Below are 27,166 nucleotides of genomic sequence, written 5' to 3' on the forward strand. Positions count from 1 at the left end.
CGCAGCATCAGGCTCCCTGCTCGGTGGGAAGCCTGCTTCTCCCTCTCCCACTCCCCCTGCTGGTGTTCTCTCTCTGTCCAATAAATAAATATAATCTTTATTAAAAAAATATATTCATATAAGAAACTTGGAAATTGCTAAGCATCACTAAGGTGGGAAAATAACACCCTATACCCAGCACCAGTACAGGCCAACAAAGTTTGGCCAAAAAAAAAGGAATAAAATTTTCACCTTCCTGTCAGAACATACAGAGAATATATACCATCTCATTGTCATTTAATAGGGTCAGGTTTTATTGCCTTCCTCCCATTCATATTACAGAAACAGAAGGCATTAGTAGCTCAACATGTCTTAACTTTAATTACTTTGTTAATTACTACCATCGCATTTATTTTAAACAAATAACTTTTTGTAAGCAACTATTTTGCCATGTCCTATGCAAGATAGTTTGTCAGTCTTTTCTGAACTCCACAATAACTCTCCAAAGCGTGTAATATTATCTCCATTTTACAGTAAGTAAATTCTGCCCAGCGAAGTCTAATAAACTGTTAAATTAAGAAAAAAATCCTGAATCCAAATGTGGTACTGGCACATGCTTTTCCCTTCAGAAAACATGGCCACTATAAAGGGGCATACCCCCAAATCAAAGCATGTAACCCCATCTCCTTTCCACTAACACAAATCTGCAGAACCAAAGTAACATTGGTCTTTTAAGAATATATGAATGTTTTTAAAATTTAAAAAACTACTTACCTCCGCAAAGTACTCCGGAGAAAAAACTACGGTGAAGTAATCTAAGCTAATGAACAATACCACATGTGGATTTTTTTCACTTCAAAACTGTTACATGTGGATTCTTCCCACCACCTCCTGAAGACCTAGTCCACACCCCGAGAATCTACAAACCTTAACAAAATCCACATTTGCCACACCTTGTGGACAGAGCGACAAACTGCAGTTGGCAGTAGGTTCACAGGGCCTCAACTCTAAGGCTTAATGCAGGAAACGGAGGACTCCTATGGTAAATTCATCTGGTCAGCTTCTAGGTGACAGGCCCAGAGAGGCGCGGCAAATGAAAATGCTCCCTTCTGCACGCACTTACCTGCTCCTGGAAGCCTTTTCTTGGGGCTCTGATCCCCCGCAATCCACCGGGGGCACATCTGTAGACTCCGCTGGCTTTGGGGAAGAGGCCGCTGCAGGATCCTGGGGCCTGGGCGCCTCTTGTCCACGTTGGGGGTTAGGGGTGGTGGAACCCCTGGCGCCTACACCAGGCCTGACATTCGGCTTCACGCTAAGGCGTGCCCTGCGGAACATGGCGGAGCCAGGGGGCCCGGGGAGGCGGCCCCAAGGCCGCTCTCAGCCCCGAGCCCCGGCCGCTCCCCGGAGAAGGGATTAAGAACTACGCCCTTTCCGCACAGCCACGCCACCAGGCCAGCGGGCAGCTACCGCAGTTCCTCACCCCCGCCGCCTCCACCTTCCTCCCGCCGCCGCCTCTTCTTCATGACCCTGCTACACTAACAGCTAAGTTTCCCCAGTACCTTACTGACCCGCCCTCATAGGGCGCCGGAACTGATTACGCCATCAGCCAGCGCCGCGGAAGAACGTAAGACGCACATCTCCCGGAGCCATGGTAACTGTCAAACTATAGAGTTACTTGCGAACCGGAAACTGGGACGCACGGTGAACCGCTCTCCCCTCATCAGGACTCCCTAGGAGTTACTGAAAGGAGAGGAAGGGGGTAGTTAAGCCCCTCAGCCCAAACCTTTAGGAGTCTATTAAAATCTTGGGGCGCCTGACTGGCTCAATCAGAAAAGGGTGGGACTCTCAATCTTGGGGTCGTGAGTTCGAGCCCCCCATTGAGGGTAGAGATTACTAAAAAAAAAAAAAAAAAAAAATTAATTAAAAACTTAAAAAAAAAAGTCTTGTATAGTAGTGCCTGTTCACATCCCCAGAATTTAGAAATTCTAAATTGAGTAGAACATAAATTACAAATTCAGGTGTGAAGAAAATGCTAAATTACTTCCTAGAAGAGGAACTAGGTTTCTAGATCATGTCGTGGGAGGAAAACCATTCACTGTATACCTTTGTGTACTTTTTAATATACCTGTTCAAAAATTATTATAGTTAAAACTATATAGTTATAGTAAATTACCTTAGAATTCCTAATCTGTATCAGGAGATAGCAATAGAGCAATAAACAAGGCGTTCTGGGGTGGGAAGAAAAAAATACAACAAAAGAACAAAATAATTTAAGAATTTATTAAATGTTATGAAACAAACTTAAAGGGTACTATGACGGGGCACCTGGGTGACTCAGTCGGTTAAGCAATCTGCCTTCCCCTTGGGTCATGATCTCAGGATTCTGGGATAGAGCCCCACGTGCAGCTCCCTGCTCGCGGGGAGCCTGCCACTCCCCCTACTTGTGCTGTCTCTGTCAAATAAAATCTTTTTAAATAACTAAATGGTACTATGACAGATTAATGGAAGGCTGGCTTACTTTAGGTAGGATGGTTAGGGAAGGCTCCTATAATGAGAGGAAAAATGGCCACAGATGAGGTCAGCCCTACACAGTATGGGCCAGTTTTTGAACCTGCAATTCAAATTCCCTGACTCATTCCAACAGAGAGGCCCGACTTCCTTCTTAGAAGGACAAGATTTTTTAAGAACATCCTGCTACGTTAATAACAAAATGTCAAAGGAATTAAATCCTTTATTAATCCTTGCTATGTCATCAAGAAGGAGAAAGAAAGGCAAGTGTTTCTGAAAGTAAGATAATAAGGATGGAAACAGAAAAGAAATACCTCTCACAGTGGAAAGAAATTGGAGGTCTATGGATTCTGTGGGCTCCCTCCAGTACCCTGGGGGAGGAAACAGGACATCAGATACACCTAGAGAAGCTCAAGAACTTGACAAAGAAACCCCTACTAAAGATGTCTCAGGAATCTTGGAGCCACTGCCAGGACCACAGGGCTTCACACAGTATATTCTGGTACAACAACGCATTGCCTTTCCCCAAATGTTCTGTTCCACCTAAGAATCTAGGGCATTTCCACAATTCTGTACATAAGGCAGTCAGTAATGACAAAGATTTAATTTCTCACTAATATAAAGATGAGAACAAAGTCAGATTTAATTTTGTTATTAAATATAAAGTTAGGAGCACCTGGATGGTTCAGTTGATTAAGCATCTGACTCTCAACTTCGGCTCCCATCATGATCTCCAGATCATGAGATCAAGCCCCGGGTAGGGGCTCTGAGCTCAGCTTAGAATTTTACTTGTCCCTCTCCCTCTGCTCCTCCCTCTGCGAGCTCGCTCTCTACCCACCCCCTCTCTCTTTCAAATAAATAAATAAATAAATAAATATAAAGTCCTAAGATGTCTGTCACACAACCAAGTTTGTGGAGTAAACTCATAATGGCATCACAGTAATTTCAAAAGTCTTCCATTTTCTCTGGCAGACACACCCAACATTTCTTGTGTTCATCATATGTATCCCTACAGCTCACAAAGTATATTTTCAGCCACAAAGAAAAAGCTCAATTAGATTGTATATTAAGACCACACACGGAAACAACAACGCTACTACTTACTTTCCAATCCCCAACTGCTTTCCTCCCTTCTTTATGAGCCAGGCCAGAAAGTCAATCTTTTCCCCCTTGCTGGTTACTCCAGAAGAAAGAAGTTGCTTAAGGGAAATTAGACACTTGGCACGTAAGCACTATTGAAGAGAGGTGCGGCTTAAGGAGAGTGACAGACACACAAGTCTCTCTGAGGTTAAAAGAATGACAAGAATAGCTAACTTATTGAGGGTCACCATATATTGGGCACTTTGTCAATTAATATACATTAATTCAGTTAATTAGGGAGGTACATTTACCTTCCCATTTTACTGGAAAGGAAGCTTTACTGCAATGAAGTAACATGGGCCCAAGTTCACATATGTACTCATTGGTAGAGCTGGGCTTTCAACCAAGACATTCCATCTCCAAAGCTCTAAGTCTTCACCACTTTCTCCTACCTTCTCTAAAATAGGTGATTCTTAGGAGTTAAAATAAACACTATTGAAGCTTGGTCATATATACTTGAGAGTGCATTGTAGTAGTTTCTATACTTTTGTATGTTTGAAAATTTCCAAAATAAAAGTTTCCCAGAAACAGGGCGATTTGGCGGGGCACCTGGGTGGCTCAGTAGGTTAAGTAGCCAACTCTTGGTTTGGGCTCGGCTCATGATCCCAGGGTCCTGGGATGGAGCCCTGCAACTGGCTTCCAGTTTAGCGGGAAGTCTGCTTCTCTCCCTCTCCCTCCTATTGTGCTGTCTCTCCCTCTCAGTCTTTCTCTCAGTCTTTTTTAAAAATAGGGCAATTTTAGGTGTACAGACTAACTCTACACATTTATCAGTTTGTAATAATTAACGGGATAGACAAAGAACATAAGTATTAACCAAATTAACCAATAGGCATCTTTCCGCGTCTGTTTCTAGCAATGGCAAACGCACCCGGCTTTTACCCAGGTTCCAAGGTTATCCTGGGGTATTATGAATGTGTGATAAAACTGCATTCCCTGTCATTCCCTTCCCATCACACAACCCAAGCACAGAGCCATTAACCTAAAACTTCTGAAGTACTGTCGACAAAGGCACTGGGATTAAACGGGAAATGAAGAGATTTAAGAGTCTGTCTGAAATCTGAATCTCACTTCTACGAGTCCCTACCTGTTACGTCAGTCGCTCCTGGTCTCAGAGTCTCAATCTCCTCTCCCGTGAAATGAGAACAATGAAGCCTACGTTACAGGCTTGGTGCAGGAATAATGAAAGAAAATATGTAAAGACCTAAACTGACTTTGGCGGAATTAACAATCTGTTTCGTCCCCTTCCTCCTCCTCCCGCTTCTGCAAGGGATGAATAAAAGTTAACGTTCTTTGTTGAAAAACGAGATATAGTAGCATTTACTGTTTTTGTCGTTACCAAAAAATGGAGGCTGGCCAGGCCCCAGTGTTGGGTACACAGTGGATAAAATCCACAGACGCAGGACCCGCTTGGTCGACTCGACCGTACTCGCGTGGCCGAATGACCCCAGAGAGCGGATTAATCTTCCGAAGCTGCCGGCCCGAGACCCTTAGCGGGGACTGCCCCGCCTACCCAGCAGCGCACGCGCAGTCGCTCGCCCGACTTGCTGGCGGCTGTGCTCCAGCCTCGGTGGGCGGGGCCATGGAAGGAGCGGAGGCGTTGCCCCGCAGAGGGCCCGAGCGGGCTCAGCCTTCAAGGGCCACGGGTGCTGACGACCGCTGAGCGTGCTAGGAGGCTGTTGCTTTCCCGAGGGGGTTCTCTTCCAGGCTCGGTCCGGTGCCGGCATGGCCCGTGAGTGTGCGGACGGGTGGGGAACGAGGCGGGGAGCGTCCGCTGAGGGAGCCTCGCTCCGAGGCGCGACTGGACAGTAGTGGGGGGCTGGCTGGTGTATCCCCTTCGGTCCGGCGGCGCGGGGACCCTGTCCTCAGTCCGCAGAGGAAGAGGGATGGTTAGCTTCGGGTCCACCTGAGAAGTCGGGCGTGTACCTGCCGGTCAGGTGCGAGTTTACACGGTAAAGAACACCTCCCCGGAGGTGAGGTGTGTGAGGACGGCGGCCCCAGGAGGGGTCCTGGTCTGAAAGGGGTTTCTAGCTGGTGTTGCACGTTCTAAGGCCTGACAAGAACTGGAAGCTCCGACTGAGTCTCCTCCCTAGTTCTTTTGTTTGGCCCTTACAGGTAGTGTTTCTCGAACAGCCGCATTTGTTCGCCTAACAGTCGAATTGTGATGGACCAACTTGTGGAGCTCTCTTCCCTGCGTATCTATCCTTCTTTACATCCACGCTTTTCAAAAGCTAGACCTTGATTTGGAATTCTGACCCGTATAGACTGAGGAGTGGAATGCCTGTTGTAAGAGACCTGGTATTTACCGCCAGTGAACACATTGATTGGTATGATAATATTCTTAAGACCTTATGTGTTTACCTCTAAGCTTCCTCCTCGTCTGATACGGGAACAGCGTTCGGTGTAATTACCTTGCTGGCGTATCTGTTAAAAAGCCAACTTCAGATGCATTTAGATAAGAGCATTTTTACGAAATTCATAATTATTTTTGAGATGGGAAAAGAGCATGACCGTTTGACTTTGTAGGAGGAAATCAGCGAGAACTTGCCCGCCAGAAAAATATGAAGAAATCCCAGGAAATTAGTAAGGGGAAAAGAAAAGAGGATAGCCTGACCACCTCTCAGAGAAAGCAGAGGTAAGTGATACTAATGGAATTTTCAAGTCACTGAAGTTTTTATTACGGAGAATGGAGAGAATTTTTTAAATCCTTGGTAAAACTAGGCTTAGTCTGCGTACGGGGTAACAGTTGAACATTCGTTGCATGCACGCTAAAACTACATAAGGTAGTAGTTATCCCAATATGTGAATGAAAAGTTTCCAGCTCTCAAACTATATAATCTTGAAGAGAATCTCAGGCTTCACTCACCACAACCATAAAAATTTCATTTAGCAAAATATTTGAATGCCTTCCACATGGTAGGCACTGTTAGGTGCTAGAGATACAACATTTTCAAAGGAAACATCCTACCCAAACTAGTCAAGATGAAAGGTTACTCAATTACAGGGATTAAGGTTCTGAGGGAGACACAAAAAAGTATGTGTAGCTATATTGACTTCTGAAGATCCTTTGTGTTGGAGAAAATGCAGGTGCACAGCCTTGATGTATGATTGTATGTAAGAAATAATACAAAATAGCTACAGAAATATTTGGAGAGTACAGCTTAAATTTTTTAAAAACCATATTTATAAACAAGCTTAATTTATTCTAAAAACTTTGTCTATGTACAACTTGGAGGTCAGGTGAACAATTGACTACACATGCTTCAGTGGGGCTTCTCTGTGGTCCTCAAGCCTGCACATTAGAACCACCTGGGAAACCCTAAAGGCTACTGAAGCCTGTTCCTTAAATCCAGTCCTGATTTAATTGGTCTGGGGCTGGGCATAACAGGTGCTCTAGGTAAATTTTATTGTGCCTAAGTTCAACCTGCCTGTAAAAAATTTCCCCCAGGTGATTCCAATGTGTAACTAGAATTAAGAATGATCGTTTGGGGGTGCCTGGCTAGCTCAATCAGTGGAGATTGTGATTCTTGAGTCATGACTTCAAGCCCCACATTGAGTTAATTATCACTTCATGCTTTTTTTCTATGGTATTAAAGTGATTTCTGTTTACCTATGTTGGAGTAAAACTGAACGTGGTACAAATCAGTGACCCTGAAATTTTTAGTGGGGAACCCTAGTCTAGCTTGGCTTAGTAATAGTCCCTGTTAAATGCATATCCACTTGTTAGAAAGCTACTGTGCTGGGTACTCTTTATGTATTATCTCTATTTGTTTCCCTGAAAAGCAGTATTAGCCTCAATGTATAGAGTAGGAAACTGAGGCTCTGAACTTCAGTAACATTACTAAGGGTACAGCAAGTACAACAGAGCTCGGTTTCAAACAGAAAAGTAACTATCACTACTCTTTTCCATGATACTTCATTTTTTTGTAGCTGTCTTGTTTTTCCTTCATCCTCACTCCTTACCTTTGCTATTGGCTTTACAGAAATGTCTACTGTCATGGACAGAGATACTCACCCTGAATTAAAATCTCACAGTAAATCTATGTGATAACAGGAAAGAGCCTGAACTTTGAAATTGGACAAACTTGGGTTTTATGTGATTTAAGGCAAATTATTTAGCTCTAAACTTTTTTTTTTTAATTTGAATCATGGGAATAATAGCAGTTGCTATGGGACTTAATCCAGAGCCAGCAAATTGGCACATAGTAGGTGTTGATTACAAAGCCATTTAATGTATTTTTAAAATAAGGATTTCCCGGACCATATAGCCCAGGTAGTCTGGTTGTAGTTCACGGTTATTATGATATATAGAGGTTTAGCCATTGTTTTTTTAGTGTAATCCATTTTTAATCACTAGCTATCGGGCTTTCAGGCTTGTAAGAAACTGAATTGCTTCATAACATCTACGTCCTAATGCTGGGTACCAATTTGGATATCTAGGAGACTAGATATGCCTCTTCTTTCAGAGAGAAATGGAGTACATTAACTTTGTTGACAACGAAGAGTAATTGCCATTATTTCTGTATATAGCTGCCTAATGTCAGATAGATAAATTCATAGCTATTCCATAAAACAACCCTAGTAACTACTTTTCTGATTTTGAAAGGTCATTATTTGCCCAAGATCATGATAACAATAGAGATGATTTTCAAAATAAGATGTGACTTCAAAGCCCTTCCATACTTGGTTATCCCATCCTGTTGCCATGAAAACAGAAAGACATGAATCTTTATATCTTTTAGTTTGTTTTCTAATATGCTTAATGGGTTACATATGCAAAACAAGAACATATAATCAGTTTTTCTGTAACAACTTACAGCCTTTTCCCCCATTATAGGGACTCTGAGATAATGCAACAAAAGCAGAAGGCAGCTAATGAGAAGAAGTCTATGCAGACAAGAGAAAAATGATGACTATTTGGAAAAACCTGGGTGCTACTGCCAACTAGGTGTATCATAAGCTCTAAGGTCAAAATTTTGTGGAGCGAACAGTCATATGTTATATCCTTATAAAACTATTTTAAACTTTACCTTTCAGCCTGACTTAGTGTAATGTTTCAGAACCATTCTTCAAAGAATAAAACACTAACCATTCATGTGATATATTGGTGAACGTTATTTTTTTTATCAGCAGTGAGCATTTTTGTAATTTGTTAGGTAATATGATGAGATAATAGAATCTCCTATAAATCTAGAATCTTTGTTATAAACTTTGTTAAAGTAGATCTTATTTAAAGTCAACTGGATTGTATAATAGAATTTAAGATACATTTATCTAATGTTGCTTTGTAATTAACTGGTTTGCTTGAAGAATTAATAGATAGCAGAGACCCACCTGGAATAGTGACTAAACGAATACAAACTAAGTTTGTTACTAAGAGTAACTTAGAAAATTCTCCGGGTTTTGCTTAGAGCTTTAAAATTTTTTGGAGTAAGTGCCTTTCTTTTAATAGACTATATTCTTTAGAACAGAATTAGGTTCACAATAAAATTGATTTCTCATGTATCCCCTGCTTCTACTTATACATAGCCTTCTCCATGATGAATATGTCCCACCAGAGTGGTAAGTCTGTTGTAATTGATGAACCTATATTAACACATCGTGATCACCCAGAGTACACAGTTGACTAGTACAAAGTACAAAGGATTCACTCTTGGTTTTATGAGAGTGTCGTTTTTTAAGTCTATTCTGAGACTGAAAAACTTGTGACTTGACAATGATAAATATGGAAATACGTTAACCTAGAGAAAGGTTTAAGACTACTTTATTCTGAAGCAAGTAGGCGTGATTACTGCAAAGAGAGTCTACCACTGTGGAAATGGACAGATCTTTAAGACTTGGCCTCCTATTTGAACAAAGGTTCTGGTAATCTTGAGATAGGTCACTTAGCAATGGTACCACCTATTAATGGGGTGGAATCCTCAGTGTCTCTAATACTGAAAGAGGCAAATGTGAAGTTTTTTTTTTTTTTTTAAAGATTTATTTATTTATTTGACAGAGAGACAGTCTGTGAGAGACGGAACACAGCAGGGGGAGTGGGAGAGGAAGAAGCAGGAGGAGGAGGAGCCTGATGTGGGGGCTCGATCCCAGAACACCGGGATCACGCCCTGAGCCGAAGGCAGACGCTCAACGCTCAACGACTGTGCCACCCAGGCGCCCCAAATGTGAAGTTTTTATCTTCACATTAGTACAGCTTTTCAGTTAAAGTAAAACTGTTTTATTTTTTGGGTTAACTTAAGTCTTCAAACTTTGTATGGTGGTAGTTATAAGGGCAAAAGGATTACAACAGCTTAAGTTACTCTCTAATAAAAGGGATGATGAAGTCTGATTGTACTGCAAAGATTCTTTATGGGTCTGATTTCTGTAATCCTATCTCCAGAATTTCTACATAGTGGTAAGTCATGAATACAAAGAACTTGTTATGCTTTCAGCTGTATACTTTGCCTTTTTTTTTTTTTTTTTTGGTAACAAATAATTTCCATGTTTAAAATACCCTATATAGTGGAATAACTTTAGCTTTTTAAAAGTTAATCCTTATAAATCTGGGGAAAACTGCAGTTTCCAAAAGAACATGGATATTAGATAAGGAAGATCTCTATGTTGTAATTAATCATTAAGACTTAAATCCAAAACTTCATCTTAAAAAAAATTATGGTACTTGAATGAATTCATTGTTAAGATAAAGGGTTTGGTTTTTAATTAAAACATTACTACACATTTCCTCAAGCCAGACAGAAAAGTTAGAGAAAGAAACTTAACTATAATTGCTATAATATATTGACACTTTAGTTTCTTTTCGTGTAGTATATGTAAGCAAGGTAACTAAAATAGCTAAACTTCTAAAGATGGTAACTGATAAAGCTATTTCTGTTAATATCTCAGTCACAAGATACTAAGGGAAAATACAGGTGAATAATTGCATCCGGTCAGTAAAGTTAATTTATGCACTAACTTTAGATCATTCTTTTGGTATGTTCCTAAAGCAAGATAAAATTACTTAAATGAAGTAGTGCCAACTTTAAAATGTTATTCAGAAAATACTGAACTCCTCGTAGGCATTAAAATTGCTACCTTGCATTCTCCTTAACACAATAGTGCATCGTCATTAGCCACCTTCATAAGTCTTGCTGAGATGTATGAGGGAGCAGTTGCTACTGCCCAAGGTGAGAACAGTGAGGTCAGATTCATCGGTTACTTGATTCCTTTTGAGTACCTTTTCTATTAGTTGCATGTGTAAGAAATTGTTACCCGCTCAACACACTATAGCTCATTTTTGAAAAATAGGATTCACAGGAAATAGTGATTACTGACATAATTTTTCTAACTTTCTAAAAATATATTTGGCTCTTTTTCTGCATGATTTTATAGATGGGATGAGATTACTCACTTGTAGAGAGTAAGAATCTATGTATTTTCAAGGAGTGCCTTGTAAAGAGTTTTTCTGTTCAAGGCAGGGGTCATACTAATACTGTTAGCTTTGAGTCTAAAAGCTGTTTGAAAACTATTGAACTTTAAAAAGCCTATCCCCTCACAGTGTATATGTCTATCAAATTATATTGTACACCTTAAATATAAACAATTGTATTAGTAAGTCATACCTCATTGAAGCAGTTGGAGGGGAAATACCCCTTAAGTGAAAACCTAATATAAAATTCACTTTGACAGTCAGAACTTGAGATTTGTACATTTTATCATCTGTGTCAGCAGTAATCTAAACTAAGCGGGGAGAGTGTGAACTTCTTTAGGTAAGTTCCTAATTGCCTTTGGTGATGAGGACTTAAAAAAGTAAAAATTGAATTGAAAAACTGAATTAACTTTATGCAATTATCAACCATAGTTTTCCATTAGAACAAAATAGAGTGAAGGAATGTTGTAAAACTGCCTCCTGTGACGTTATCTGCTACAGTACTTGCATTTAGTAATCAAATATATTGTCTCTATAGATGGCCAAGTCATGAAAATATCAATGGGAAAAGAGGAATCGCTCTAAGTTGAAGTGCACTTTCCCGTAAATTGCACCAAGATTTAAACTTTTCCTTACAACTTTGCTTCTTAAAAGCTTTCACATACCATTAAATCCACTAATGCACATGAAAAGATCACAAGTGGCATGCTGTTAGATGATTTGCCCAGGAAAATTGAGATTTTAAAATTTGATTTTGATTATACCATAACTTTTATAGAAATATTTTTCATGCCACATACTATTCATGCTACTCTATCAATTGGATGTGACTTTGCTTACTGGTGTGTCAATAGAAGAACATTTCCTTGAGTATTACTGAATGGAACTTTTTTACACAAATTTGTAGTTTATAATAAATTGCCTACCTACCTACCTGGCTGTAATCAAGACAAAATCCTATTGAATACTTTCCTTTTATAAACATATATTGCATAACAAAGGCTTTTGTGAAGGACTTGGATTTGGGTGGTGGGGAGGAGCTATTGGTCAAAGGCCCATGTGGCCTTGTACCACCCAAGATGACTGTTAAGGTGGCTTATGAATAGACATTTAATATAGAGTTATGTATTTTAATGTATGCTTGAAGAAAAAACAAGCTCATCAAGACTGTGATTTGATGGTATATTGAAATTTCTAGTTGCGAACAGAATCATTAATTATAAATAACTACAACAGTTATTTGAGTGGATGAGAGACTCCAGAGTCCAAGGAAAAGTTGAAGATGCAAGTCTTTGGAAAGGTCAAGAGTTGGAACAGCTCCAGGTACTATGAGAATTTTTTATTCCACAATGCTGCTGTCAGGGTGAAATTTTAACTATTATCAGTCTTTATGTCATCATTCAGAGTTCCTCCAAACGAACTTGTTTGGGTTATATGCCTACCTTAGGGGGAGGGCAGGCGCCTAACATGATATAACCGAGTGTATTCCGTGAAGAATAGGTTGTCCTCCTTACAAATCTGGGGTTCTGTTACCAGAAAGAAGGGGGGAATGGATGCTGGGCAGACTCTTAATGCAAGGCTAAGATTAAATTTAAAAAATGAAGATACATGATATGGCAAATCATGAAGGTGGTAAGTAAATGTCTGAAATGTGAAATGAAGCTCATGCCATTCACCGCTACCAGCTTTCAAACCTCCAAAATTTGGTGCCTGCTCATTATAAACAAAAAAAAATTGGGAAAATGCAACAAAAGGGCTGAATGAACTTTAGCCATTAATTAGTTATTCAGAAAACTAAAAAATACCCTTACAATATAATCCAGGAATTGGCTCCTGGGCATTTATCCCAGTGAAATGATAATAAAGGGCGTACACCTTAAGTGTACATTTTTATTGACCTTTATTAGACTCTACCCAGATCAAGATCCATAGACATTTCTAGCACCCAACAGGCTCCCTTGTGACTATCACTGTAGAATAGTTTTGCATGTTTTTGAATTTCACAGAAGTGGAATCATCCAGTATGCACTTGGGTAAGTCTGTCTTCATTTGTTCAACATTATGTCTGTGAGAATGCTTTGTCTTTTGTGTGTCAGTAGCTCTTTTTCATTGCTGTGTAGTATTCTCTTATAAAAATATACCATAATTTAGTTATCCACTCTACTTTTCATGATGTTTGGATTGCTCTTAGTTTGAAGATTTTAAAAATAATTCTGCCATAAATATTCTATATATGTCTTTTAGGGGTCATAAATATGTACTTCTATTTAATATGTACTTAGAAGTGGAATTGCCGGGTCATAGAGTACATAAATTTGTTGTCTAGTTTTCCTTAATGCTTAAGCACTTATATAACTAGGGATGTGGGGAATTTCCTTGGGTTGCCGTAACAAATTACCATAAATGTGGTGGCTTACAGGAACAGAAATTTATTCTCAGTTCTATAGGCCAGAAGTCTAAAAGCAAGTTGTCAGCAGGACCACATGCCCTCTGAAGATTCTAGATCCCCTTGCCTCTTCTAATGGCTTCAGACATCACTTTGCTTGTGGCAGCATAACTCCTATTTCTGTCTTCACATAGACTTCGTTTCTCAGGCTTCTTCCTGTTTCTTAAAAGGATGTTTGTCATTGGGTTTAGGGCCCAGTCTAATCTAGGATGATCTCATCTTAAGATCCTTAATTACATCAGCACAACCTTTTTCCCAAATAAGGTCATGTTCACAGTTACTTGGTAGACGCATCATTTTGGGGACCACTATTCACCCACTACAAAATGGGAAACAAAAACAGGGAAACTTAGCTATAACTTTTCTTAATGCCTACACGTCAGTCCATATAGATCTAACCATAGTATGGTTGTATAGTAATTTATCCAGTGATTTTCTTACTCGTGGACTTTGAAGATGTTTGTAAGCATTTGCCACTACAATTCTATAATACAATCATACCTATGTAATGTTCTTTTATTTCTGTAAGGATGCATTCTTAAAGGTAGGATTCTTAGGACAAAGTTATAGTACACGCATTTGCAATTTCAAAAAAGTATTTCCAGCAAGAAAATAGTTCTCCATATCCCCATGCCTTTGATAACATCAAATATTAAACTCTACTAATTTTGCCAACCTGAGAGAGAAATGGTATCTTAGTTATAATAAGTAATTTCTTGACCGTGGAGGTTGAGCATTTTTTCCATGTTTATTGGACATCGGGATTTTCTCTTCTGATCTACTCATGTTTTCTCTCTGCTTAATGCTTTTTATTTCATTTAGCCTTCACATGTAGGCACTACTATTATATCTATCTGTATAGATAAAGAAATTGAGGTGTTAATTAAGGAATTTCCCCCAAGCTTACCCAGCTAGTAAGTGGCAGGTTAGGGATATTAAACCAGCAGACTGATGCAGGACTAAGGCTTATTTTCGTATTTATTGGCCATGTTTGGTTTTTTTCTTCTAGGAATATTGTGTTCTTGGCTTATTTTTTTTTTTTTTTGCAGTTTTTACTTTGGATAAAGCTTTTTAAAAATATATAAACATTTATATAATGTAATTATATAAATTATTTATACTAAATATATAAGGGATAGTAACCTTTTTTTACACGTGAAAAATATTTTCCAAACTATTGTTTGTCTTTTCATTGTACTAATTTTGCTTTTGCCAGAATTTTTAGTTACATAATCATACGTCTAGTTTCTTTATAAATAAGGATGCAGACTGACAGCAGATTTGTCCTGTCTGATGTGTTAAAACTTTTTAATGTGAACTTGAGTAGCTTTGTTTGGGCAGGGACTGGGCGTAGTGTGTGGGATGGAGTGAAGGGATAGTCTTGACTTAACTGATTACCTACGTCCCCTTATTGCTTACTACTCAACTTATTTACATCATGCACCTGAATCCCAAAAGGTATTTGAGTTTTCAGTGCTTACATAGTTTCTTGTTTCTATCTTAAGATCTTCCCCATCCCAAGTTTATAAAAATCACCTAGAATGTAATTTGGTATATGATGTGAGGGTGAGGAGTCCAAACCTCAGATACTGGATGGTTAATTATATCTATGTCGTTTATGAATTATACTACCGTTTGTCCATTACATCATTTAAATATTCTTCAAAAACATCATTTGTAATTTTTAACTTTCTCCGGCTGTTAACAGTTCTGTGAGCGTTTTTGTACTAAAATCACTGATACATCTCTGATCTCCTGCCCCTAGACCCTGATAACATAAGGGTAAACAACTAATTGGTTTTGGCCTTGTCATTTGTTTATTCACTATTCCACTTGAAATTCAAATTGAAAACCTCATCACTAATGATTTGAATCCTTTATTTGCTCGTGGGCAAGTTCCAAGAGTCACTGAAGGTAGTTTTTGGTATGGAAATTCCATATGCACGAAGATTGCCTCCAGTTCATGAAGTTAAATTTGATGTTTTCATGAGTGCCTTCAAGTCAGGTGAAATGGTTTTTCTTTGGGAGTTCACTACATTGTTCTTTGAGTACTTGGTCTATCATATGAAATAACTATAAAATATAGTAATTCAAATGTAGAGGTCACCATCAGGAATAAAATAACATATTTTCTTTGAGAACAAAAATTCCATAGGTTCATTTTTGTTGATACCCTCGTCCTGATAAGTAGACTTTTTCAACAAAGAATCTGCCATTTTAAATTAAGATACTTCTTCCTCCTTGAAAACCTTATGCTAGGGGGGAAAATCCAGATACAGAAGGCCACATCTTCCATTTATATAAAAAATCCAAAATAACTCCATACAGAGAGAAAGTGATGAGTAGTTGTGAGGGGCTGGAAGGAGGGAAGAATAGGGAGTGACGGCTAATGGGTTCAAGGTTTCTTTTGGGGGTGATGAAATGTTCTGGAATTGGTGGTGGCTTCATAACCTTTCAAATACACAAAAAAACTTCACTTCATAATGGTGAAATTTATGGTACATAAATTATACCTCAAAAAATAAAAACCTCATTCCAAATTGTTTAAATTTCTGTATCAAATGCCATTGTGAAGTGGTTCCTGGCTGGTCCTGTAGGATCATGCGACTCTTGATTTTCAGGTGGTGAGTTCGAGCCCCACATTGGGTGAAGAGATTACTCAAAAAAAATTTAAAAATGATATTGTGAGAATTTTTATGATTGAGAAAAATCTCAGTGGTTTTTAAAAACATCTATTTCTGATATCCATAGTAGGAGAGCCCTCAAACTTCCTTTGGTAGATTTTTTTTTTTTTTTAAGATTTTATTTATTTGACAGAGAGCAAGAGAGGGAACACAAGCAGAGGGAGTGGGAGAGGGAGAAGCAGGCCTTCCGCTGAGCAGGGAGGCCGATGCGGGGCTCGATCCCAGGACTCTTAATGACTGAGTCACCCAGGTGCCCTGATTTTTTTTTTTTTTAAAGAAAATTACATGTGCATGGAATCCATCTGGCAATCCTAAATAACTAATAAAGAATCTGGAAAAGTAAATGATAAACCTTACTAAGATCTAAAATCCTGCTTGATCCATCTAAAGACAAAAAAAAAATGCACCTCCTTAGATATTAGACAATATTTGATCCCATTTTTCTTGTCTATCCCTTTCACTTTATCCACCACCCTACTCCTCCCACCCCCTGGCAATTGTCAGTTTGTTCTCTATCAATCTGTTCAATTGTTTTTTAGTTTCCACATGTAAGTGAAGTCATGGTATTTCCTTCTCTGACTTATTTCACATAGCATGGTACTCTCTAGGTCTGTCCATGTTGTTGTAAACGGAAAGATTTCATTGTGCATATGTGTATAAACACATCTTTATCCACTCATCTGGTGTTGGTATCAATTTATATTTCTACCAATAATGCATGAGGATTCCCTTTTTACAACGTTACTCTCACTTGTTATTTCGTGTCTTTCTGATATTAGCTATTCTCACACCTGTATTGTAGTATTGATTTGCATTTTCCTGATGGTTAGTGATATTGAGCATCTCTTCATGTATCTGTTGACATCTCTATGTGTTCTTTGGAAAAATGTCTATGCAGGGCATCTGCACATTTTTTAAAGGAATTGCTGTTTTTTGAGGTTTTGCTTTTTTTGGTTTTGTTTTGTTTTTTGAGTTTTATGAGGCCTAGATTTTGGATGTTAACCTCTTACAAGTTAATTCATATGTGAGAATGTCTTCACCCATTTGGTAGGTTTCTTTTGTACTTCTGTTGCTTTCCTTCACTGTGCAAAGAATGAAAATTTGATGCAGTCCCATTTGTTTATTTTGACTCCCTTTTTAAGTTTCAAAATTTACTAGAGAAGATTTGGGAGAACGGATAAGGTCGAGAAGTGGCTAAAGGCATGAACCCTACTACCTGGAATCCAGACAGCTGTATAAATGCTTTGTGCCTTTTTTCCTTTTGGGGAGCGGGGGGGGGGGGGGGAGATCAATAGTTCATTATTTTAAAAATTTTTAAGTAATCTCTACCCCCTAATGTGGGACTGTAACTCACAACCCCGAGATCAAGAGTCACGTGCCCTACTACTGAGCCAGCCAGGTGCCCCTTATTCCTTTTTTTTTTTTTTTTTTTTTTTTGCTGACTAGTCTATGGTACCCATGTACCAAAGTAAATTTCCTTATCTTTAAAATGGGAATAATAACCCCGGACTTACGGGGTTGTGAAAATTAACATAAAACGTAAAACTTTTTAGAACTGTAGCTCTATTATTGGTTACCTCTAGACTTACTTTTGTATTTCTTAGCCACGTTTCCTAAATTATCTGCAATGGACAATATTTTCCATGGAAATCTGCTTGAAACAAAAACACCCTGGTCGAATCACTCTACGAACATACGGAAAAGTGAAATCAAAGAATTGAAAGAAGACGTTAAAGACCAATGCGACCAATCATGGAGATCGCGACCACTCCTAGAGAGCACGTGGAGGCCTCCAGGCCGCGTGGCGGCTCTCCAGGAACCCGTACTCTTCCGCTCCCAGAGGTCCCCAGCGGCGGAAGTCGTCACTTTCAGAGAGACGCGGCCCACGCCGTGCACCCGGCAGTCGGCAGTCGGCTAGCCATGGCGATGGGTGGAGGTGGCGGTGTCCCAGAGCAGGAGGACTCGGTATTGTTCCGGCGCGGCACGGGCCAGGTGAGGTCTTGGACGGCACCGCCTTCCTACGAGTGCCGGGAGCGGGCTCCCAGCGCCCCCCTCCCGGCCCCCGCGGCTGGTCCGGACCTGGCGTGTTCGCTGATTGCGGGGCCGTATTCCAGGTTTCTACATCTTGACCCATTTGGGAGCCTTTGCCACAAGCTCCTTCCTCTTGCGTCTTGGACTGCCTGATAGCTAAGAGACGATTCCCTGCCTCACCTTGATCGTACCTTGGTTTGTCAATTGTCTCTGGGGAGTGTGCGGGGCGCGGGAGGGGGGCAGACCCGGGTGAAGCAGGCAAACCAGTTAGAAGTCTGTTGAAGTGATTCAGTTTTAGACCAAGGTGTTAGCAATGAAAAGCAAAGTACTTGGATTCCAGGTGTAATTAGAAATCAAGAGACAAGGGAGACTGCAAGTGGAGAAGGTCTGTAAGGGTGAAGATCAACCAACTTTGGGTAGAATCTGATAGGAGTGAGTTTGGAACGGGAGAGAAGAAAATCAAGGGAAAATTTGTAAATAAGTATTTCAAGTTGTAACTAAATGGTAGAGAAATTGGCCAGTAGATGGAGGGGGGACTGAAATAAACAGGACTCTCAATTTTGTTTTTTGTTTGTAAGATGAGAGAAACCTGTTTCAACGTTTTGTGGCTGGTGGGAAAGATCCAGTAAGGATGGAAAACTTGACATAAGAGACAGGAGAGAAATGTTGAAGCACTGTTCTAGAGAGGATGGATTTGGCCTTTGTTAGAAACATTGATGGTTCATATTGTGATAATTGTGTGGGTACAGACCTTTGTGGATGGACAGATTTGTGAAAGTTCTATTTTGATTGTGGCTGTTCTTAGTAAAAGAAGTAAAGTCTTCAGCTAGGAGTGAGGAGGGGCAGATGTTGGAGGTTTGGGCAGAGAGAAGGCACAAAGTAGGGAGAGTGGATGAGTGTTGGACTAGGGAAATGTAGTGGAAGCGTTGCTAGACAACATTAAAGGTCTACTTGAGATTTGTGGTCATGAGTATAAAGGAGAGTAGGTAGCATAATTGTATTTTTCTTCAGCTAAGTTCAATTCAGGTGTGTGAGGGCAGGCACAGAGTGAATTAAGAATTGAAATTAAAAGGGCTGTGTTTGGAGCGCCTGGGTAGCTCAGGTGCATCTGCCTGTGGCTCAGGTCATGATCCCGGAGTCCTGGGATAGAGCCCCACCCACGTCAGGCTCCCTGCTCAGTGGAGAGCCTGCTTCTCCCTCTCCCTCTGCCCCTCTCCCCACTTGTGGTCTCTCACTCTATCTGAAATAAATAAAATCCTTTTTAAAATGCGGGGGGAGGCTGTAGTTTTACCAAGAGAATGTAAGGAAGGGAGAAGTACAATGGAATTGTCTTTAATAACTGACCATAGAATTTAAGCTGGCTAAGAAATGGAGTGAGGACTCTAAGAGTTAAAAAGTTGAAGGATCAGCGTTTTGTCCCAGTGAAGCGGAATGATTGCCATTATCCAGCTACTAGAAGGAATAAGTTGCAGAGGCTAGGAGGTGATAGTTGGAGAGTAGGATTCTTTTTTATTTAGTTAAGTTTTTAATTTTAATTCCAGTATACTTAACATAGTTATATTAGTTTCAGGTGTACAATATAGTGGTTCAGTACTTCTCTACATCACTCAGGGCTCATCATGGTAAATTTACTCTTAATTCCCTTCACCTATTTCACCCATCTCCCCAGCCCTCTCCCCTCTGGTAACCGTCAGTTCTCAATAGTTAAGGGTCTGTTTCTTGGTTTTTCTCTCTTTTTTCCCCCTTCATTTGCGTTTTTTTGTTGTTTTGTTTTTTAAGGAGGATCCACGCCCATCATGGGGTTTGAACTCACTACCCTGAGATTAAGACTTGCATCCTCCACCAACTGAGCCAGTCTGGTGCTCCCTGTTCCTTTGTTTTGTTTCTTAAATTCCACATATGAGTGAGATCATATGGTATTTGTCTTTCTCTGACTTATTTCACGTAACATTATACTCTCTAGGTCCATCTGTGTTGTTGGAAATGTCAAGACCTCATTTTTATAGCTGAATAATATTCCATTGTGTATATATACCACATCTTCTTTATCCATTCATCTGTCAGTGGACACTTGGGCTGCTTCCATAATTTGGCTATTGTAAATAATGCTGCAGTAAACATAGAGGTGAAACACCGATGAAAGAAATCCAAGACAGTACAAAGAAATGGAAAGACATCCATTCTATGCTCATGGGTTGGAAGAACAAATATTGTTAAAATGTCTATACTACTCAGGGGCGCTTGGGTGGCTCAGCCGTTAAGCGTCTGCCTTTGGCTCAGGTCATGATCCCAGGGTCCTGGGATGGAGCACGGCATCAGGCTTCCTGATTTATGTGGTACTACAAAAGAACTCGAATAGCCAAAGCAATCTTGAAAAAGAAAAACAAAACTGAAGGTATCACAATTCCAGATTTCAAGTTATATAACAGAGTGGTAGTAATTAAAACACTATGGTACTGGCATAAAAATACATACATAGCTTAGTGGAGTAGAAGAGATTGATACATGATGAATAAAGATGATGTGTGATACATACCCAATGGATTATTACTTAGTCTTAAGAATCAAGTCTTGCCATTTGCAATAACATGCATAGAGCTACAGAGTATAATGCTAAGTGAAATAGGTCAGAGAAAAACAAATAACATATGATTTCACTCTGATGTGGAATTTAAGAAACAAAACAAATGGGCACCTGGGTGGCTTAGTTGGTAAAGCGTCTGACTTGAATCTCAGCTCAGGTCTCTATCGCAGGGTCATGAGTTCAGGCCCCACATTAGGCTCCATGTTAGGCCTGGAGCCTACTTTAAAATAAAAAAAGAAAGAAGGGAAACAAAGGAAAAAAGAGACAAACCAAGAAAGGCTCTTAACTATAGAGGACAGACTGATGGTTGCGAGAGGGGAGGTGGGTGAAGGGATGGGGATTAAAGAATACACTTAACGAAATAAAATGATTTTTAAAATAAACATAGGGGTGCATATATCCTTTCAGGTTAGTGTTTTTGTATTCTTGGGGTAAATATTCAGTGCAGTTACTGGATCATAGGGTAGTTCTTTTTGCTGGGGGGAGGAGTAGTTCTATTATTTATTTTTTGAGTAATCTCCATACTGTTTTCCGTGGTGGCTGCTCCAGTTTGCAGTGTCACCAACAGTGCATGAGGATTCCTTTTTCTGCACATCCTCATCCACACTTGTTTCTTGTGTTTTTGATTTTAGCCATTATGACAGGTGTGAGTTGATATCTCATTGAGGTTTTGATTTTCATGTGTGGTTTGGCCATCTGTGTCTTCTATCAAGAAATACCTGCTCATCTCTTCTGCCCAGGGAGAGTAGGATTCTTTAAACTGAGTTAGTTTATGGAAAGGTTATAGTTATTGGTTATAATAAGTAAGAACCACGTAAGTTACTAGCTGCGATTGGGTGGCATACGAGATCATTGATAGGGAGGAGTTTAAAGACTTGCAATGTAAGATATTGGAAGGATCATCTACATGGGTTTCTAAATAATCAGGAATGACAGAAGTAATGGAGAGAGTGCTGGGGTATAAATCTTGGAATGGGGAAATGTGACTCAGATGGCTGTAGATGACTGCATGAAGAGGAATAGTAGACAGTGGAGTCTGGTAACAGGATTTTATTTATTTTTTTAATTATTAATATATAATGTATTATTTGTTTCAGGGGTGCAGGTCTGTGATTCATCAGTCTTACACAATACACAACACTCACCACAACACATACCCTCCCCAGTGTCCATCACCCAACCACCCCCATTCCTCCCATCCCCCTCCACTCCAGCAACCCTCAGTTAGTTTCCTGAGATTAAGAGTCTTTTATGGTTTGTCTCCCTCTCGTTTCCTCTTGTTTCATTTTTTTCCTCTCTTCCCCTATGATCCTCTGCCTTGTTTCTCAAATTCCACATATCAGTGAGATCATATGATAATTTTCTTTCTCTGATTGACTTATTTCTATTTTGCTTAGCATAATACCCTCTGGTTCTATCCACGTCGTTGCAAGTGGCAAGATTTCGTTTTTTTGATGGCCGTATAATATTCCATTATATGTACATTCACACACACACACACACCCCACATCTTCTTTACCCATTCATCTGTCAATGGACATCTGGGCTGTTGCCATAGTTTGGCTTTGTGGCCATTGCTGCTATAAACATTGGGGTGCAGGTGCCCCTTTGGATCACTACATTTATATCTTTGGGGTAAATACCCAGTAGTGCAATTGCTGGTTTGTAGGGTAGCTCTATTTTCAACTTCTTGAGGACCCTCCATACTGTCTTCCAGAGTGGCTGCACCAGCTTGCATTCCCACTAACAATGTAGGAGGGTTCCCCTTTCTCTGCATCCTCGCCAACACCTGTCATTTCCTGACTCATTAATTTTAGCCATTCTGACTGGTATGAGGTGGTATCTTATTGTGATTTTGATTTGTATTTCCCTGATGCTGTGTGGTAACAGGATTTTTTAAACAGAGTTATCAGGAAGGAAGGAGGAAGAAAAATCTGGAAGTGGGTGTGAGGAGCAAGGAAGATTGCTTCCCCATCTGTGGTACAGTGATTTGATGGAGGGGAAAATACTTCATTTGAAATGTCTGCAAGGAAAGAAGCATCTTCAGGGAGAGCTAGATTTTAAAGCAAGAAGATAAAGGGAATATTCAGAGAAGAGATTAAAGATATCAGGAGCAGGATTTGCTGATTACTCAAGAGATCGCAGCAGAAGTGTCCGTAATTGAGAATTGTAGAACATGGCAGCACTTGAGGAATACCTTGAGAAACCTAGGCTGCTACTGGTGACCGAGAAACAGTTATATAAAGACAGTGCTCATGGCCTGTTGTGGTGGCTGTTGTATAACAAATCACCCAAAAGGTAGTAGCTTGAAATAGTAATAATCGTGGGGTGCTGGGGTGGCTCTGTCGGTGAGGTGTCTGCCTTTGGCTCACATCACTATCCCAGGACGATCCCTGGGTCCTGGGATCAAGCCCCATGTCAGGCGCTCTGTGCAGCAGGGAGCCTACTGCTCCCTTTCCTTCTGCCTGCCACTCCATCTGCTTGTGCGCTCTCTCTCTTTCTCACTCCCCCTCTCCCTGTCAAATGGATAAATAAAATCGTTAAAAAAGAACAGTAATAATCATTTTATTATCTGTCATAGTTTCTGTGGGTGAGGAATTTATGAAGGCCTAGCTGGGCAGTTCTTCAGAGCTTTCGTGTGGTTGCATTCACATAGTGATTGGAGCTATAGTAGCCCGGGAGCAAGCCGCTAGAGATTGGCAGCCTTTTTAAAAATTTTATTTGTTTATTTTTAGAGGGGAGAGCACGAGTAGAGAGAGGCAGAGGGAGAAGGAGAGCAAGGATCCCAAGTGGGCTTCATGCTTAGCGCAGAGCCTGACATGGGGCTCTGTCCCACAACCCCGAGATCGTGATCCAAGCTGAAATCAAGAGTCAGACGCTTAACAGCACCAGTTGGTTGGGCATCCAGCTCTTGATTTTGGCTTGGGTCTTGATCTCAGGGTCATGGGATCAAGCCCCGCATCCAGTTCCTTGCTCAGTGCCAGTCTGCTACTCTCCCTCTCCCCCTTACCCCATTCTCATGTACACACACATTCTCTCTCTCTCTCTCTCGGTCTCTCTCTTACTCAAATAAATGGATAAATCTTAAAAAAAAAAAAATGTCGGGCACTTAACCAACCGAGCCAGATTCCCCAACAGCCTTTTCTTTTCTTCGTGATCTCAGTGTGTGGGCTAGTTTGGATTTTCTTATACCCGTTTATAGTCCTTCCCTCTCATTCCTCCTCATCTCCTGTTCTGCAGTAACTGTCGGATCACACTTCCTGTTACCACAGATTAGTATACATTTTCTAGAATTTTATAAACATGAAATCTTTGGTTTCCTTTGTTCATAATAGTTACTTGAGTTTCACACATTTTGTTGTACGTATTGCGCATTCCTTTTTACTTCTGTAGTATCGCATTGCATTAATATACTATGATTTGTTTATCCATTAACTTGTTCATGATATTTGGATTGTTTTCGTTGGTGACTGGCACTAATAGAGCTGCTGTGGATTTTAGTGGAGAAGACTGTATGGACCTACGTTTTCATTTCTTTTGGAAATTACTCATGGAGTAGGTGTATTTTAACTCTTTAGTAAGAAGCTGCCTTCTTATTGGCTGTCCCAGTCATTAGAGCATGCGACTCTTGATCTCAGGGTCATGAGTTCAAACCCCCATGATGGATGTGCTGCCTACTTAAAAAAAAAAAACAAAACTGGGGCGCCTGGGTGGCACAGCTGTTAAGCGTCTGCCTTCGGCTCAGGGCGTGATCCCTGCATTATGGGATCAAGCCCCACATCAGGCTCCTCTGCTGTGAGCCTGCTTCTTCCTCTCCCACTCCCCCGCCTGTGTTCCCTGTCTCGCTGGCTGTCTCTGTCTCTGTCAAATAAATAAATAAAATCTTTAAAACAAAACAAAACTGCCTTGGGAGCACCCTTCTGTTTGTTAAATGGGATGCTACCCATTGAATAAATACAATTAGATCTTTAAAAAGCAGAGGGGAGGGGCGCCTGGGTGGCACAGCTGTTAAGCGTCTGCCTTCGGCTCAGGGCATGATCCCGGCGTTATGGGATCGAGCCCCACATCAGGCTCCTCCGCTATGAGCCTGCTTCTTCCTCTCCCACTCCCCCTGCTTGTGCTCCCTCTCTCGCTGGCTGTCTCTATCTCTGTCGAATAAATAAATAAATAAATCTTAAAAAAAAAAAAAAAAGAGGAGAGGAGAGTGCCAAGCTCTTCTTCAGAGTGGTTGTACCATTTTACATTTTGACTAGCAATGTATGACATTTCCATTTTTTCCACATCCTTGTTAATATTTGGAATGGTCATTCTTGTTAATTTTAGACATTCTCAAGATGTCATCTCAAGATTTTATTTATTGTTTTAAAGTTTGTTGTTTGTTTGTTTTAGGTAATCTCTGCACCCAGCGTGGGGCTCAAACTCACAACTCCGGGATCAGGAGTTGCATGCTCCATGGACTGAGCTAGCCGGGCACCCCTATCTTGTGATTTTAGTTAGCATTTCCTTAATGACTGGTGATATTGATTGTCATTTTATGTGCTTATTTGCTATCCATTTACTATCTTCTTTGACAAAGTGCTGAGATCTTTTGTCTGTCTACTTATTTATTTATATGAGAGGACACAAGCAGGTGAAGGGGGAGAGAGAGGGAGAAGCAGCCTCCCCACTGGGCATGGAGCCTGACACGGGGCTCCATCTCAGAACCCTGAGATCATGACCTGAGCCAAAGTCAAAACACTTAACTACCTGAATCACACAGGTGCACCACTTTGTCTGTTTTTAAATTGGATTGTGTTTGTCATTATTTACAAGTTCTTCAAATATGCTACATACAAAACCTTTACCAGATAGGTAATTCGCAGATATTTTCTCCCAGTATGTGGCTTGGTTTTTCAATCTCTTAACATTGTCTTTTTAGGAATAGAAATTCTTCATTTTGCTGAAATCTAATTTTTCAGGGGTTTTTTTTCCCCACTGTTCTTTTTTTGTAGGCAATCTAACATCACAAGAATTTTTCTCTTAAGTCTTACAGTTTTATGTTTTACATTTCTGTGATCAATTTTTGAGTATGGCTCAAGAAAGGGATACAAATTCTTTTCTCTGCATAAGAGCTTCCAATTGTTTCAGCACCATTTGTTGACACTACTATGCTTTCTCTACTAAATTGCATTTGTACCTTCATTACAAATTAGTCATGTGTATGGGATTATTTCTGACTCAGTTTTATTACATTAGTCTATCTTGATGCTAATATCACACTTTTTGTAGCTTCACAGTACATCTTGAAGTCAGATAATGTAAATCTTCCAACTTTGCTTTGCTTTTTCAAAATTGTTTTTGGCTTCGGGCGCCTGAGTGGTGCAGTGGGTTAAGCGTCTGCCTTCGGTTCAGGTCATGATCTCAGGGTCCTGAGATTGAGAGCCCCGTGGGCCTCCTGCTCAGCAGGAAGACTGCTTCTTCCTCTTCATTTGCCCCTCCTCCCTGCTCTCCCTTGAGCGCTCTCTCTCTCTCTCTTAAATAAATAAATAAAATCTTTAAAAAAGAAAAAACAAAAATTGTTTTGGCCATTCTAGGTCCTTCGTATTTCCATTTGAGTTTTAGAATCAGCTTGTCAATTTAACAGATGTTGACCCTTGAACAACACTGGTTTGAGCTGTGTAGGTCCACCTATATGTGAATTTTTTGCCATAAATACAGTATGGTACTATAAATGTATTTTCCTTAGGATTTTAATATTTTCTTTAGTTTAATGTAAAAATATGGTATATTTTACTTATACCAAATGTGTATTAATGGGCTGTTTGTGTTATCTGTACTGTTTCTTTGTGGTCAACAGTAGGCTATTAGTAGTTAAGGTTTTGGCGGGTCAGAAGTTATACACAGAGGAGTGCTCGGTTGGCTCAGTCAGTAGAGCATGTGACTCTTGATTTTGGGTTGTGACTTCAAGCCCCCATGTTAGGTATGGAGCCTACTTTAAAAAAAAGTTATATACAGATTTTTGACTGCAGGGAGGGGGTTGGGGGGGAGAGAGGAGTTGGCACTGTGTTCAAGGGCCAAATGTACTTTACTTTTCTCTTAGAACTGCAATTACGTATATTTGATGCTAACAGCATTGGGGGTTTTTTTTTTAACCCAAGATTTCCCTGTTCATATCGTAGTTGGATGAAGCTTATTTTCAGTAGATTCCTCTGCAAAGACTAGTGAGTATAGTGTTCTTGCACGTTATAAAGTTAATCTTGGTACTCCAAGGACAGGTAGGATGTATCACAAAATCCTTGGCTCATACTTTAAATTTCTGTGGGAAAGTCCAATAATAATTGATATTCTATATTTTGTAAGTGACTTGGTCTTTTTGTTTACAGGCTCTGAGAGGTTTTTTTAGAGTTTTTGTT

At 40.1% G+C, this 27,166-nt stretch overlaps 3 protein-coding genes across 16 annotated transcripts in view; 2 read left to right on the forward strand and 1 right to left on the reverse strand.

Annotated features, from left to right (window-relative positions):
- BDP1 (BDP1 general transcription factor IIIB subunit) overlaps positions 1-1,555 on the reverse strand; it is an 81,332-nt gene extending 79,777 nt beyond the window's left edge. For both annotated transcript variants that reach the window (XM_045809789.2, XM_045809787.2), the window contains exon 1: positions 1,103-1,555. In XM_045809789.2, the coding sequence (XP_045665745.2) occupies positions 1,103-1,314 (212 nt within the window). In that variant the 5' untranslated portion in view covers positions 1,315-1,555. The remainder of the gene's footprint in view (positions 1-1,102) is intronic.
- Positions 1,556-5,206: 3,651 nt separating this feature from the next.
- Positions 5,207-8,724, forward strand: LOC123800218 (small EDRK-rich factor 1). The gene is made up of 3 exons (XM_045809796.2): positions 5,207-5,356; positions 6,151-6,259; positions 8,462-8,724. Exons 1-3 carry the CDS (start codon positions 5,350-5,352, stop codon positions 8,532-8,534), a joined length of 189 nt encoding a protein of 62 aa, XP_045665752.1. The 5' UTR covers positions 5,207-5,349; the 3' UTR covers positions 8,535-8,724.
- A 1,372-nt stretch (positions 8,725-10,096) lies between these two features.
- The window catches only part of SMN2 (survival of motor neuron 2, centromeric), a 59,304-nt gene continuing 42,234 nt past the window's right edge, over positions 10,097-27,166 (forward strand). For 5 of the 13 annotated variants that reach the window (XR_015724484.1, XR_015724486.1, XR_015724485.1 and 2 more), the window contains exons 1-2: positions 10,106-12,352; positions 17,764-18,151. Coding sequence is in view for 4 of the 13 variants with exons in the window: in XM_087862093.1 (XP_087718219.1) it covers positions 17,900-18,151 (252 nt within the window). In the remaining 9 variants the exon portion in view is untranslated. Of the gene's footprint in view, positions 12,353-17,763; positions 18,152-27,166 lie in introns of those variants that run through there. The other 8 variants (XR_015724491.1, XR_015724492.1, XM_087862095.1 and 5 more) reach the window with 6 other exon arrangements.

Source organism: Ursus americanus, chromosome 5 (genome assembly GCF_024610735.1).
Source record: "Ursus americanus isolate L20-20 chromosome 5, mUrsAme1.1.p, whole genome shotgun sequence".
In the NCBI taxonomy this organism is placed as follows: domain Eukaryota; kingdom Metazoa; phylum Chordata; class Mammalia; order Carnivora; family Ursidae; genus Ursus; species Ursus americanus.

Coding starts and splice junctions, on each gene's coding strand:
- LOC123800218 (XM_045809796.2), top strand. Junction 6,260..8,461: donor ACCTCTCAGAGAAAGCAGAG/GTAAGTGATACT, acceptor CCCCCATTATAG/GGACTCTGAGATAATGCAAC.